General features: G+C 53.3%; 1 protein-coding gene across 2 annotated transcripts in view; it reads right to left on the bottom strand.

Annotated features, from left to right (window-relative positions):
• Positions 1-15605, bottom strand: part of TMEM181 (transmembrane protein 181) — a 61079-nt gene that overhangs the window by 3245 nt on the left and 42229 nt on the right. For both annotated transcript variants that reach the window (XM_070376963.1, XM_070376964.1), the window contains exons 6-14: positions 14701-14811; positions 9089-9169; positions 7448-7547; positions 6865-6995; positions 6561-6652; positions 5266-5323; positions 2156-2258; positions 1574-1625; positions 1-83 (exon numbers count right to left, since the gene is read on the bottom strand). In XM_070376963.1, coding sequence (XP_070233064.1) covers positions 1-83; positions 1574-1625; positions 2156-2258; positions 5266-5323; positions 6561-6652; positions 6865-6995; positions 7448-7547; positions 9089-9169; positions 14701-14811 — 811 coding nt within the window. The remainder of the gene's footprint in view (positions 84-1573; positions 1626-2155; positions 2259-5265; positions 5324-6560; positions 6653-6864; positions 6996-7447; positions 7548-9088; positions 9170-14700; positions 14812-15605) is intronic.

Genomic DNA, 15605 nt, shown 5'->3' with positions numbered 1-15605 from the left:
AATTCTGGTAGTGAGTCGACAGTTCAGCTACGAAATTGTCCTGTAACACTTGTGCTCCGAACCTTAAATAAAGGATGACGATGCTGAAAAAAAAGGGAGGGAGGGAGGAACAATATGTAAAAACGTACCAAGAAACGGCACTAGCTTCATATGTCAATAAACTTGCTACTTTCGCTTACTCTAGTCACGATTATTTCTGCACGGAGACTTGCGTGTGCACACACACGCACGTGCACACATGCGCACACGGCCTCTCTGCTGACACGTGTGACCGCAGGGTCCTGGTACCCAGAGCCCACCTCCCCTCCCTGAGGTCCAACCTCCGCTCTGGCCAGACCGACTGCTGAATACAATGTAAACCAGGTCTCTTCCCTCCCGGCCGAACGCCCTGCGAAGACCCCCCATCACGGAGAACGGAACCGGGCTCAACCTGACTTCCTGGCCACCCTTGCCCTCCCATCCTCCACCCCACACACTGCTGTCCCCGAGCCGAGCTTCAGGGCCCAACTTCAGGCCACAGATCCCCCACCCACCCTGCTAAAGCAGCCACAAGCCCCCAGCTGTCATCACACCTCTGTTTTCATTACGGCACTTCCGCTCTTTATTCATTGTTTTTTTAAAATCACCGCCTTCCTCCACTGGAATATAAACACTGCAACAGGGAGGAAGGAGCCTGCCCGCCTGTTCACCAGGGCAGGCGCTCCATAAACCTCTGCACCAACGGGCCGATCCCCTTGAAAGTCAGATGAAGAAAGATCACAAAGCCTAGGAGCTTCAGGGAGTCGGTCCAAGGAGACGTGGCTCCCACGCAGTGGGCAGGGGCAACTGGAGGGCGACAATGTGCGGGGGTGGGGGGGAGTTTGTGCAGGAGGAGGTGAGCTGGGTGTGAGGCCGCACCGAGGGCTGAGGAGAGACGAGTGACAGCCACACACGCATCTCTACCTTCAGGTGAATGCAGAGGCAGAATACAACCCAGCTCGTTTTGAAATGCGGGCTGAGTTCACATGGCTTGGTGAGGGCGGCGAAAGAACCCGGACGCCTCCAGGATCCCCCACCCCACACGGCTGGGACCCCAGAGCAGCGGTGGGGAGCCGGCCCCGGGGAGCCCTGAAGGGGCCCCACCAGGGGAAGGGGCTGACGCCCACGTCTCTGCCGCTCGCACAACCGACAACCGAGAGCGGAATGCAGACACTACGCTTCTCTCAGGGTTTCGATCTGGGGAGCAAGGACCTGGGATTCATTCAAAGACACGGCCTTCCGCGCCCCCCTCAGGTGAGGTTCAGGGACCCCGACTGGAGGGACGCAAACAAAAACAACTCCTGCTCACAGACCCGTCCGAGCACAGCACCTAATCCTCTGACCTTCTAATCCTCTGACCCGTGTTCTCCTGCGCCCGCTGCTTCCACAGTCCTGTCTCCCCGGGGCCCTGCCTGGCAGGGGAGGGGCCTCTGACCCTGCGGACACCTGGCGAGGAGCACCCTAAAACTAACCCCATAGAAGGGGACAAAAGATACTCGGGACCGTAGAACAAAAACTCACATTTGCTTCTTTCAAGCAATAGTCTCCTTCTTACCTGATGACGAGCACGACAAAAGTCAACGCAGTCAAGAATTTTAACCTGAGATCTGAAAGAGAAATACACACACGCTTCTTAAATCACCACACTGGAATTAAAATCCACTCATCCCAGAGATCTTAAAGACAAAAAGAAAGCCAAACTCTCCGAACAAAACCCCCTCCCATCTGGACTCCACAGTTAGTACCTGATGCCCAGGAAGACACGCTGTCCCACCTCCCCGAGTCTGGAAGGGTGCCCAGTGAGTCCGTGGCCATTACTATTTGGTTGTCACAGACTGGGGGGCAGGACCCTATGAGATCAGGTGACTTGCCTCGATTCAAAAAGAAGGAAACCCCCACCCCCGCCGCCTCACCCGGAAGGTACGATTCCAGAAGGATCCAGGCAGCTCCAATAGCCACACACATGGCCCCCCGGGGCCCCAGCTGACCTTCTGGGCTCCTCCTGCCCTCGCCTGAGGCACTGTCCACATGGCCCAGTCACCCCGGCAGCCCTGCCGAGGTTCCCCCCAGCCCGAAGGTGCCCGCCTCCCCGACCTGGCGGGCGGCCCTGCACCAGGGGTGGAAGACCAGCACTCACCTACGTAAGGCATGTGACCCAGCTCGGAGCAGGCCCGCACGATCAAGAACAAAAGGTATAAGATGTACACGGCGGCCACCACCATGAAGAAAACCTTCATTCCCTGGCAGGAAACAAGACAGGCCCTTGAACGCCCATGGGGTCTCAAGGGTGGTCTTTCCCTCTGACGCCATAAGCGGGAAAGCCAAGCTTTTCTAAAAGGACCTGGAGTCGAGGGTCACTGCCGCGAGCAGCACAAGGACACGCGGACTCTTCTCGTGCGGCACAGGCAGCCAGCTCACCCAGGGGCGCACCCCGGTCCCCGCTCATCAGACGAGCAAATGCCTCCCTGGCGCATGGGCAGCTCTGGGCCTGGGGCCCAGAACATACTAGGTGCTCAGTAAATGTGGTGGCTCCTGCTTGCCCCTCCCCGGGGTGAGGGCCTGGCTCCCTGCCCTGCTCGGGAAGATTGCGACGTGGGTCCGGCCCAGATCTCAGCTTCTCTGGACCTCGGTTTTCTTCCGAGGACCAAGGGGACTGAACCAGACCATCTAGAAGACTCTAGGTTCTGCGACCCTGAGGCAGGGAACGCAGGACGACTCGTCTGCACTCGGGAGCTGTGACAGCGAAGCTGGCTGACGAAGGCCAGGTCCCACTGCGCTGGGTGCATGGTGCCCCTCCTTCTGCAGAACCTCTGCGAGAGTTAAGCCGCCTGTGCACCTGACACCCCCAACCTCCTCCTCCCGCCCCGGCACTTCCTTCTCAGAGCCAGGACTGCCCTGCACAGTCAGTAGACAAAGGGTCTCCTCTGCCTCCTCAGAGCCTGTGACTTCGGCCTGGGCTCGGTTTTCTCGTCTGTACTTCGGCCTGGGCTCGGTTTTCTCGTCTGTAAACAAAAAGGATTTCACGGCCTCCATCCTGGGCCCCTTCAGCTATCTCTCTAGAAGCCTGTGATTTCAAGGGTTTCCTTTAGTAACAGGACTAGACTGCTCGGTCTGTCCTTCCTGTGAGGACTCCCGAGCCCCTGGCCTCCCTGACTGCCGGGCTGAGGCAGGGACAAGTGACGAGAGCCACGGTGACCCTGCCGTGCCGGAGCCCGGCCCAGCACTTCACCCTCCTTCTCTCTCTCAATCCTCACGACGACTCGAGGGAAGATCCCCTCACTGCCCATCGCACAGATGATGCAGGGGGACGAGGGAGCGGCGGCCGTGGCCCAGGACCGTGGGCTTCACCCGCAGGTCGGGGAAGCCTCGTCGGAGCACAGGACTGGCCTGTGACCTCGGGCAGGACGGGAATGTGACCTTGGGCAGACCTGCCCCACGTCCTCCCGTGAGAAGTGAGCAGTGACCGTACCAGACAGAAACTCCCTAACTGTAAATTAGCATCAGTTCAGTTCAGTCGCTTAGTCATGTCCGACTCTTTACAACCCCATGACTGCAGCACACCAGGCCTCCCTGTCCATCACCGACTCCCGGAGTTTACTCAAACTCATGTCCTTTGAGTTGGTGATGCCATCCAACCACCTCATCCTCTGTCGTCCCCTTTTCCTCCCGCCTTCGATCTTTGCCGGCATCAGGGTCTTTTTCAGATGAGTAGCCTGGAAGGTACAAACTCAACCAGCAGTGTCAAATGTCATCTGTCACCAGGGCTGCAGAATCTTCTCTGACAAGGTGTCAAAGCAGCTCCTTCCTCCCCCTTCCTTAGTGTCTCCACCATAGAGGGGCCGCCCTGAGGCCTCGCCCCTCAGGAGACACAGCTGAGAGCCTTCCTGGGGCGTCCAGATTCCCCAAGGGTCCGCCCTGCCCCATCACAGCTCGGGGACAGTGTCTCCCCCATCTGGCCCAGGACACCTCCCCCTCCTCTGCAGCTCCAGGGGCACCCCGCCCTGCAAACCTACGACAGCATCCCAGGGCTAATTCAAAGACACAGAGAGGACAAAACAAACAAAGACACCGCCTCCCTGCAGTAACGGGGGCCTGCGGTCCACAAGGACGCACCTGGTGGGCCCCTGCACACTGCAACACTGGTCTCTATTTCCCACGCCTTCTCTCCCTCACAAGGTCACATATCCTTTGAGAGCAAAGGTTATGATGTGCTGTTCATAAGGCACACACTGACGACCTTCAGAACTCCTCAGACTCACAAGCAGTGGAGCGGAGAGGCTACGGGCACTCTGCTGCCAGAGTCCAGTTAAGGATCAGTGCTGGCACCAATCCCTTTGACACGTCTGTCTCAACCGCTTTTCGACACAGTATCATCATTCACTACACTTCTCTCCTTTCAGACAGCAGTTCCCACAAAGAACCACAGACTTGATCACCCTCTGCAAAGCTGCACCGGGAAATGTCGGAAGGTCACCTGGGGTCAGGATTCAGCTCCGGGGCTCGCCCTGCCCGGGGACAGGACTCCCATTCTCCCCGGCAGGGGTCCGGGTCACCTGGGGTCAGGATTCAGCTCCGGGGCTCGCCCTGCCGGGACAGCCCCATTCTCCCGGGGGGTCAGGACCTCCCATTCAGCCCGGGCTCGCCCTGCCCGGGGACAGGACTCCCATTCTCCCCGGCGGGGGTCCGGGTGCCCCTCAGCCCCAGGCACCTCCACGCCTGGGCGCCACGGAAGCTGCACCAGGATGGGTTGCCCATGAGGCACCTACATATCCCGGGCCTCGAAAGGAGGCCACACTCAGGGCTGGCTGTCATTTGCATTAAATAAAGACGCTGGAATCCACCTTCCCAAAGTGCGAAAAATTTCAGGACTGAGACAGCGCAGCATCACCCGGAGGGCCAGGCCCTGGGGCTGTAGAGCTCGCGGGCCCACGAAGCCAGCCCCAGTCTGCTTCAGAGAACTAAGTGAACAAAATGTTTCCTTAACTATTCTACAATGTTCCTAGAAATCGGCACAACCTCTGTGCCCTGGCGCTTCAACCATAAACCAAGGATGGGGAGTGACAATGTAGGGTTTATTTTTCCTACTATTCAAACACATTTCCCCCAGTTTTCCACCTTTCTATGGCCCTTGTCAAATAACCAGTTAGCCAGCTTGTGTCAACGGCACAATTTAAGTTAAAAAATTGAGTCATTTTTTAAAACAGCAGTTAAAAAAAAAAATCCGCAGGTTTCACCAACAATCCTTACCTGAAAATTTCCTGTGTCAACTCGATACTGGTACATTGGATCATGTAATTCATTGACTCTAAAGATACGATGTTACCAAAAAAAAAAAGCCATAGATTAATAACTAGTTTATTTTATACTTTCTCTCACTTGGCTTTTTAAAAAACTTACTAATATAATCTACTCACTGACCAACCATAAAAGATTTTTGAAAAGTAAACCTTGGTTTATGAGAAATCTCGAATTACCTACTGAACAAGAATACAACACGATTCAACGGCCCACAGTCCTCAGTATTGTAAAGTACAGTATTTTTCATTAAGAGAATCTCTATACTATTTCAACTTTGAGACTGATTTTCAATGGCACCCCACTCCAGTACTCTTGCCTGGAAAATCCCATGGACGGAGGAGCCTGGTAGGCTGCAGTCCATGGGGTCGTGAAGAGTCAGACACGACTGAGCAACTTCACCTTCCAGGCACCCTGTCTATGGCATGTATGGCACCAGCACACAGATGAGCACCCGAAGACAGCAATGTGCGCAGCCGCTCAGTCTGTGTCTGACTCTCTGCGACCCCATGGCCCACAGCCCGCCAGGCTCCGCTGTCCGTGGGATCTTCCAGGCAAGAATACTGGAGTGGGTGGCCATGCCCTCCTCCAGGGAAAGACAGCAAGAAAGGTAAATATAAACTTCCATGAAACTCATTTCAAAATGACACTGGTCACTGAGATGACAGGTGGGCAGGGACAGAAGTGGACGTGAGCTAAGTCCTGCCATCATTGTGCCAAGAAATGAGATGTGCCAGCTTCTAAAATCATATCCCTGAGATGGAACGAGTTTCTGCAGAAAATTCTGTTTGGGTGAATCAGGCTGTTACTACGTTAGGCTTCTGTGCAGTGCCTTTTTACTGACAGACAGAAATATTAAAGATCAACTCTGGGAGCTGGTGTGAGGATGGGAAGGTTTACAGACACAAACCAAAGGAGAGAATCAAAACATCTGGGGACAGTGGCGAGCCAGGAGCCAAATGGAGCATCATCCCTACAAATGAAGCCTCTGCCTCTCAGAAAGAGATATCTGAAATGACGTGGTCTTTTTCCTTTTCTTCCCGAGACCAGAAGAATCATGTGTATATACCTCTACATGCTGTTCAAGCAAAACTGAACCCTCAGCACAAGTCACACGAGCAAGCCTTGAAACCTTGGGTGACAGAGTCCCTTCTGGATGAGCTCACAGAACACGGTCAACTCTGAGTCTGCCCACCTTGTTCAATGCTCGCCAAGACTGCGGTTTCACGCAGAAGAAAGTTACTCACGTCTGCCATATTCCGAGGGTAACAGAAGCCAACCACAGTAGTCCAACGATGAAGAATTTAGGCAAATAGAAAGTCAAACACTTCCTTTCTCCCTTTAAAAAAAAAAAGTAAAAAATAGAGAAGTTAGTAATCCTTGCAAACCATTACCCCCTCACAGACCACACCGGATCACAGATACTCAGATCATGTCCACACGGCACGCATCTTCTGTGGACTGTGAAGCTGACGACAGGTTCTCGAGGCCGAGTCCACCTCAGGACTATCGCCAGTGTCTGGAGCGGGAAGGTCAGCACCAAGGGCTCACCTGCACCCGGACCCCGTGGTACACACACAGCCAGAAGAGCAGCAGGGCGCACAGGAACACAGACTGGAACAGGTCGTCCAGCATCCCCGGGAACCAGCTGTTCACCAGGAAGGACAGGGGAAAGAACGGGTCTGGAAGGCAAGAGGCAGGCAGGCAGGCCTGATGAAGGCGGGACCGGCGGGCGCCCGAGCTACGGGAGGGCAGGGCTCAGGGCGGCCTTCTCCCCGGTCAGAGCCTGGGGGGATGGTAGTGAACTAAAGGCTGTCTTGTTTTGCAAACTGAAAAGCCACTGAACAGATTGCTCTGGGGATGACTGCAGAGCTCCGTCTGCTCCCGCCAGCTGCAGCTCTGGAAGGAAACGCTTTCTGGGGCAGAGGACAGGGGCAGACAGCTGGGCTCCCACCCTCAGCCAAGTCCTCCAAGCGGGGGGTTGTGGGGGAGTGCCCGCCCCTGCGAGTCCTGGGGCCACGTCCTCTGGCCACGTGGAGGCACTCCTGCCTGCTCCCTGCTCAGAGCCCCATCGCCCCCGGGATGCCCTCCAGCTCTCGGTGTGGAGGGGGGCCGCGCCGAAGGAAGGGCCTACCGTTGTAGAGCAGCAGCAGAGGCAAGAGGATGGACATCCACTTCTGCTCGATGCCCCAGTCTCGCATGGAGAACTTGCGGAGAGAGTGCGCGAACAGGCACTGCGAACCAGACCAGGCCCCGTCACCGTCTCGGCCACCCCACGCAGCATCTCCTGACGGCTGTCGGCCCACATCGAAGGTCTGGGGCCAGCCCAGACCTGCTGCATTAACCCTGGGCTGAACCGAGACCACCAGGGACAACCGGGCCTTTATCCCAGGACAGGGGTCGGATGAGGATGGTCACAGCCGTGACCACTCCGGCCTGGCCTCCTCCTGGGCAGGCTGCTTATCAGGAGGGACCGCCCAGGGCACAGGCCACACGCCCCCGAGGTGCGACTCACAGGGGACAGCAGCTTCTGGGGGACACCAGGGCGCCCGGAGGAAAAGCCCCAGAATGAGGCTTACAGCCATGTCAGACGGCGGGCCTGTTTTCAAACACATGCCTGAAGGGGCCCGGCTCCTGGGAGAGGCTTCTTTACAGCCTTTAAAGCATCACACGGTTTGGGATTTCTAGGCCTGGTGTTGTTTCTTGTTTTTACTGCGATCTAACAGAAGCCAGTAATCTCCTAAGCAATTTGGACATCCTGGGTTGATGGTCCATCTGTCAGAATCAGGCCTGTTTCTCTCATTTGAGAACACAGGGCCCCGGGGGCCAGTTCTTTGGGCCCCAGAGTCTGGCTGCAGAGCTGCAGGCAACAGGAATCTAAGAAACAGTGAGGATCTCTGGTCCGGGGTCGATGGCACTTTCCCACCTCCCTCCATCAGAGAGCTCCCCGGGCGGGCAGGCCCTGGCCAAGCCCCCTCTCTCTGAGCTCTGTGGCCGGGTGCGGCCCTCCAGCCACTCCCAGGTCACCACCTCCTGGCACATTCCTCCACATCCCCTGTGCCCTTCCGCAAGTGGTCAGTCTGCGAAGCAGCAAGTCCCTTGGGTGGCAGCTGGAGCAGCCACTGCTGCAAAGAGCAGACCATCTCCTGGACGTTGGCATGGGGCAGGCAGCTGACAAGGGCAAGACACCACTCTGCAGGCCCCCTTCTCCTTCCTTCAGTTTACAGATGCCCACCCTTGCTGGAGGAGCACTGATGGGGCTGCTTGTATTTTATAACAACAGATTACTGCCTTCTGTAATCGCCCCCGAAAGTCATGGTGCCCTTGTGGACAGACACCTCGGATCCCAAAGGAGCCCCGAGCCTGCACGTCCATCCCCTTATCCTGAAAAAAGCCCAAAGACTAAAGGTCTGGTCCACTTCTCCAAATGTAAAAACCCAAGAACCTGCTGAGTCAACATTCAAAGAATGTCATTCAAACAAGGCAGAACTCCTTCCGCCCAAGTTACATGACACTTGTCACTGAACACCCATGACAATTCACTTGCTAGTCAGTCACCTGTAACTGCTATGACACTATTCAGAAGTCCTTACTAACGACACCACAGCATTCTTGCAGCACGGCGCCTGGGCAGAACATAGAATATTTTGTACCATCAGGTCGGCCGACTGGATGGAGTGTCTCAGAGTTCAGATAAATCTCCCGCACTCTGACAACCAGAATTTATAAACTAACTCTGTCCTTGTTAGGATTCCATGAGGTGAACAGTACTTACAGTGACAATGAAGGTGAGCACCACAAAGACGAACCGGAACCAGATTTCCAAATGGGAAAACGCAGGGTCGTAAGTCTTCCACTAAAATGGAAAGCAGGAAAACAATCACATCATTAACAACAGTCATCTCGAAATGTGAGACTACAGGGAATTTAAAATGTTCTCCTACACTTTCTGACATGTTCTAAAACTTTAACACTTAGTACATTTTTATATTAAAGGACACATACTTTGAACCAAGAGTTGAAAATGGTTTTAAACGGTAACATACTAATGATGAATCTGGCAGATAAACTGTTCTATAATAATAATAAGAGCATTTGGCTTTTAAATCTCACATCAAAGATTGATCAATGCTATCAATCTCTTTATTAGAAAAAGCCATCAGTGGGTAGGGGGTGGGAGAGACAGAAAAAGCCATGCTTTCTATTAAAAGAAAAAAAATAGTTTTAAAAGTGCAAAAAATGTGAGTAGGTATGATGGTCTAAAAGACACTAAGTGAAACAGAAATATGAATCTGACACAAGAAAACACTGGAATTACAGCCGCCAGTCCTCTTGCTGAGCAGTCTCACTCACGTCAAGTCTGCGGCTACCAGGCCGAGGAAGGGGCCGTGTGTGCTGACGGCGGGCGGAAGGCAGCCCTTCCCACCCCGCTGAGCAGCCAGGTTCATCCCCAGACCCCAGGATACGTGCTGCACCGCACCAGGAAGGACCATCATGTCCGTGCTGAATTAAGATCAGCTGAGCGATGTAAAAACTGTGACAGAGCAACAATCGAGTGAAAGACTCAGATTTCCCTCACCTGCCTGCAACGTTAAATCACACACACACACACACACACCGGACACGAAGCAGTGAGGGCCATGATCGCCCGCTCAGGGGGGAGGGGTGCACCCTCGGGTCGCCCCACACTGTGCAGGAAGCCAAGCCGAGCCCGCAGTCTCCCTGAGTTGTGAACACCCCACGGTGAGGGCAGGGACAGAGCTCACCAGTCTCACCAGTCGTGACTCACGGGGCAGAGCACTGAGAGCACAGAGCTAGCTCCGGACACCTGCCAAGGTCGTGCCCCCACACCTTCAGCCGAATGTTGATCTGCACGTGAGTGTGGATAATCCACCCAAGGCCGGGAAATCCCCGAAAGGAGCCCTGGCAGGCGCGCAGGGCCAGCACAGCGCCCGCTCCACGGGCAGGATCCCTGGCAGGCGCGCAGGGCCAGCACAGCGCCCGCTCCACGGGCAGGATCCCTGGCACGCGTGCAGGGCCAGCACAGCGCCCGCTCCACGGGCAGGATCCCTGGCACGCACGCAAGGCCAGCACAGCGCCTGCTCCATGGGCAGGATCCCTGGCACACGCGCAGGGTCAGCACAGCGCCTGCTCCACGGGCAGCAGGAGCACGCACAGGGGTCTGTGGAGCGCACCGCCAGCACGTTTTTTCTCGGCAGTGGGGCAACATCAGCCTTACACTTGGTGCTGCTCTGCTTCCACCAGGCAGAGTTTAAAATCCAGGCCTGAGGAGATCGTTACCACGTCCTGGACAGAGCTCAGCGATGTTCATGAGAGTACAGAAGTCCAGCAATCATAAGGTCTCGCACTGATTCAAAAATACGAGACGTGTAAAAAAGCAAGAAAACACGAAACACGATGAGGAAGAAAGTGATCCATCAAACTGACCCTGAAATCACAGAGGATGGAACTGGTAGGCAAAGGACTTCAAGCAGCCAGAGGAGCGTGAGGCCGAGACCGGGAGGCTGATCGACAGCCGATGAGACACCGCAGAGGGTATAAACGTGAACACACAGCAGAAGAACTGACTTAACACGAAACAGAATAAACGCACAGAGCATCAGTAAGCTCTGAGACAACTTCAGGCGGCTAAGAAGATGTATTAATGTATCTGGAGTCCTCGGATTTCTATTGACGGGAAAAAGTCAGGAGGATAGAAAAAATATTTGAAGAAACAGTGGCCAGAATTGTCCCAGATTTGATGAAAACTATAAACTCACAAATCCAAGAAGCTCAACTGTACTCTAAGGACAAGAAACAGGAAGAAAAGTACACGAAGGAACACCATAATCAAACTGTTAAAGAGAAAAAAATATTAAAATGAGGGTAGGGGATAGGTAAAGGAGGAAAACGATTGTAGAGGACAAACATAGGATGAGAGATTTCTTGCCAAAAAACGCAAGCCAGAAGACCAATATTTTCACAGTATTGTAAATCCACACAGTACCACTACACACCTATCGCTGCTGTCGTTCAGTCGCTCAGGTGTGTCTGATTCTTTGTGACCCTGTGGACTGTAGCCCGCCGGGCTCCTTTGTCCAAGGCATTCTCCAGGCAAGAACACTGGAGTGGGTTGCCATTTCCTCCTCCAGGAGATCTTCCCAACCGAGGGACTGAATCTCCTGCATTGGCAGGTGGATTCTTCACTGCTGAGCCATTGTGGGAACCACACACCTATCAGAACAGCCAAAATGACAAAGACTGACCTACCGAGTGTGGATGAGACGAGATGGGAAACAGCTGGAACTCTCGCAGGCGCTGACCGACGCGTGAGACAACACGGCCGCCGCGAGCCCAGCGTGTCTTCGTCAGTGACACAGGCGCTGCCACACGAGTCGGCAGCCCACTCCTAAGCACCCAAGGAAGTGAGAGCGCACGTCCACGCGAAGGTCTGGACACGGGGGTTCACAGCGGCTCTGCAACAGCCCCGATCTGCAAACAATGCAGACGGCCACGAGCAGGGGAGCGGATAAACCAACTATGCTGCCTTCACACGGGGATTATCACCCAGCAGCACAAAGGGATAAACTACTGAGCACCCACCATCAAGCAGTGTCCAGGTAATTACGCCGAGTGCAAGAACTCACACCTGTCGTATGATTCCACTTATATAAAATTCTAAAAAAATACATATGAGTCTGCAATGGAAGCCGAACTATTAACAATTGATGTTAATAGAAAAGTGGAAATCACGGTGATTAAGAACATACGAATTGTGACATCAGAGATTCGGGTTCAAACTCCAGTTTTTCCATTTCCCAGTTGGGCAGTTTACTTAATTATATTAAACCTCAGATTTCGCTTCCATAAAGCAACTGCTCTGTAGAAATATCGTAACATTTAAGTAAGCTGATGCACAGAACAAGTTTAGTGCAGACCCTGGCAAAGAGCAAAAGCTCAGCAAATAACAGCAGCTATAATAAATCCAAAATAATACAGCTACTGTGATGATTGCTTAAGAGGAAATGTAAACAGGTACAAAAGTTAAAAGGAAAGAATCACAATCAAAGACAAACCAAACAGTGACCCAAACCCAAATGACAGGGTTGGGTGAGCTAAACCCGGGGTGGGGCAGGGGGCAAGACACTGCTGTGCTGTGCGCTTTGGTAAAAGGCTCTTAAGAGGGTGATGTTCAGACAGACGACGGAAAGGAGAGATTCCTCGTTGGGGAAACACGGTGCTCTCTTCTTTCCATATTCTCGAATCAGAAGGATGCAAACAGCAAGGTCTAAAGCACAGATGTTATCACAGGACGAGAGCAAAGTGCACCTGAGCTCAGACATTGGTCTCCAGGCCCTATCTGAGTTCAACTTCTGCCTTGTGAACTCCACGACACAGGAAGAACGCTGATTGGATTTTCTGAGGACAAAGTTCGAGAAAATCAGTCACACAACAAAGAACAGAATCCAGATTCAAACTCAAAGGTCAGGAGAGGCTGGAGCAGAAAGAACACTGAGAAGAAATTTCAGAGCAGAGTGTAATGTCTGAGCAGCATCTGAACTGTTAGAAACCAACCAGAGGCTGGAACAAAGGAGACCAGGCTGACTTGGGGCCAAGGGGAGAAAACCCGGAGTCTGAGGGATCCGTAAGGGAAGAAAAGAAAGATCCTCGGAGGGGATGAGACAGCCATCTTCAAACACCTGCAGCACGCACAGACAGACAAAGAATAAACTCGCTCTGTGTGGTCAGAGACGACATGAACAAAAGCAGTGTGACTGTGACCACGGCCGCCATCTGTCAGCACACAAAACGAGCAGGCGCTGGGCACGGCCCCAAGCTCAGCCGACATCCAGAGGCCTCCAGGCAACGGGGGAAACCGCAGAGGCGTGAAGGCACTTAAGGGTGCAGGAGGCACCCACACACCTCTCAGAGAAGGAGGCCTGGTCATCCAAATAAAAACCTGTCTACAAATACTCGCGGGCTTCCCCTGTGGCTCAGCTGGTAAAGAATCTGCCTGCAATGTGGGAGACCTGGGTTCGATCCGTGGGTTGGGATGATCCGCTGGAGAAGGGAAAGGCTACCCACTCCAGTATTCTGGCCTGGAGAATTCCACAGACTGTAGAGTCCATGGGGTCGCAAAGAGTTGGTCACGACTGAGCGAGTTCACTTTCACTATACATACTCGCAGCAGTGTTATTCCTAGCAGCTGAAGGATGGAAACAACCCGAATGCTCATCCACTGACGCCTGGGTACATGAGAGGCGGCACGCACACACAGTGAAACAGCATTTGGCAAAGGAGGAATGAAGCGCTGATGCCAGCAAAGCACGGACGAACTCTTGAAAATATGGCTCAGCGAAAGAAGTTGTTCACAGAAGAGCATGAAGGGCATGATTCTGCTTGTATGAAATGTCCACAACAGGGAAATCCATACAGACAGATGGCAGACAGGTGACTGCGGGGCTGGGGGAAGGGAAGCGGGGGCCAACCGCTCACAGGCCGCGTTTGTGTCGTGTGAATTACTGTGTCACATGAACACATCACAGAACAGCGCGATTCGAGAAGGGAACCCACTGGTACCCTCATTCAACAGTCACAGCTGTTGAGAAGTAGCTGTTCTACGACAAGGAGACAAAAAGCAGAAGCAATGGTGGCACCGGGATCTGAACCCAGCTCTTCTGTCTGGTCTAAGACCCGCGTTCTCGGTCACCATGCTGATTGTTCTGACTCCCAGTGAGCAGAGGGGACAAGGAGGCTGATGTCAGCTGGGCGAGAGACAGGGAAGTCTAACCATCAGAGCCTCCCAGGTGGTGCTAGTGGTAAAGAACCCGTCTGCCAGTTCATTAGACATAAGAAACGGGGGTTCGACCCCTGGGTCGGGAAGACCCTCTGGAGGAGGGCATGGCAACCCACTGCAGCCTTCTTGCCTGGAGAATCCCATGGACAGAGGAGCCTGGTGGGCTTCAGTCCATAGCGTCACAGAGTCGGGCATGGCTGAGTGACTCAGCACACACAACCATCAGAGCTGTGCGACTCAGGGACCTGAGAGCAGGGACCCCTCCAGAGGTCAGCCGGGTCTAAGTCCACTCAGGCCTGGAGGCGGCCCCCCACCTTCCCCAGAGGACTCCCCCAGTACCTTCCAACTGCAAGGCTACTCTCTCTAAGTCTCAGGACACCACGGTCTTCCAATTCCACGCTGATTCAAGCTATTCTTCACTCCATGTATACTTAATAAACTGGGTTTTTTAATAGTTCTTAGAATTGTACACGTCTTCCACCATCCAAAATAACACGATTTCGATGCTGTGATTTATTTCGGTCATTCCACAGAGAATGGGCGCTACGCAAACGAGCCATGGAAACGCCGTGCTCGGCCGGTGTACTTACGGTGAAGTTCATTTCCTTGATGGGCCGCTTCAGGTGTTCGAATCCCACAGTCACTGTATACTTAGTGTAATTCAGGTAGCTGAGGTGAGCCACGATGATTTCCGCACATTTCTGCAAATGCACAAGCAAGATCTGTATCCTTAAAGCACGCAGGACTCACTCTCCCCCAACTGACTTGTGAGGTGACCCATTCCAACCACAGAGGATCAGCACGGAGCATCTCCAGGGAGCTCGCCAGGAGCCCAGGGGAACTCAGATGGCAGCCAAAAGCAGTTCTTAGAAAGAAAGAACCAAATGGACATATTTAGAAACAAATAATGCATGATTTACAATCATTAGACCTCCTCTACTTCATAGGATTCAAAATAGTATGTCACCTTGAGAATAGACTTCTGGTTGCCAACGGGCAGGGGAGGCATGAATGAGCTGGACTGGGAGTTTGGGATTGGTAGAAGGAATGTTATTTGGGTTTCCCTGGTGGCTCAGATGGTAAAGAATCTGCCTACAACGCAGGAGATCCAGGTTTGATCCCTGAGTTGGGAAGATTCCCCTGGAGAAGGAAATGGCAACCCACTCCAGTATTGTTGTCTGGAGAATCCCATGGACAGAGGAGCCTGGTGGGGTACAGTCCATGGGGATCACTATTATATACTGGATGGATCAACAACAAAGTCCTGCTGGGTAGCACAGGGAAGTATATTCAGTATCCTATGATAAACCATAACAGAGAAGAATACGAAAAAGAATACACGTATGTACAGCTGAATCACTTTGCTGTACAGCAGAAGTTAACGCAACACTGTAAATCAACTGTACTTTCATAAACTTAAATGATAATATGTCACCTGAATAAAAAGGTGAGTTAATGCAACATGAACTGACATTTTCACAAATACACTAGTGCA

Source organism: Bos mutus, chromosome 9 (assembly GCF_027580195.1).
Source record: "Bos mutus isolate GX-2022 chromosome 9, NWIPB_WYAK_1.1, whole genome shotgun sequence".
Lineage (NCBI taxonomy): Eukaryota > Metazoa > Chordata > Mammalia > Artiodactyla > Bovidae > Bos > Bos mutus.
The sequence above is the reverse complement of the archived record's forward strand: the minus strand, read 5'-3'. Positions and strand labels throughout refer to the sequence as shown.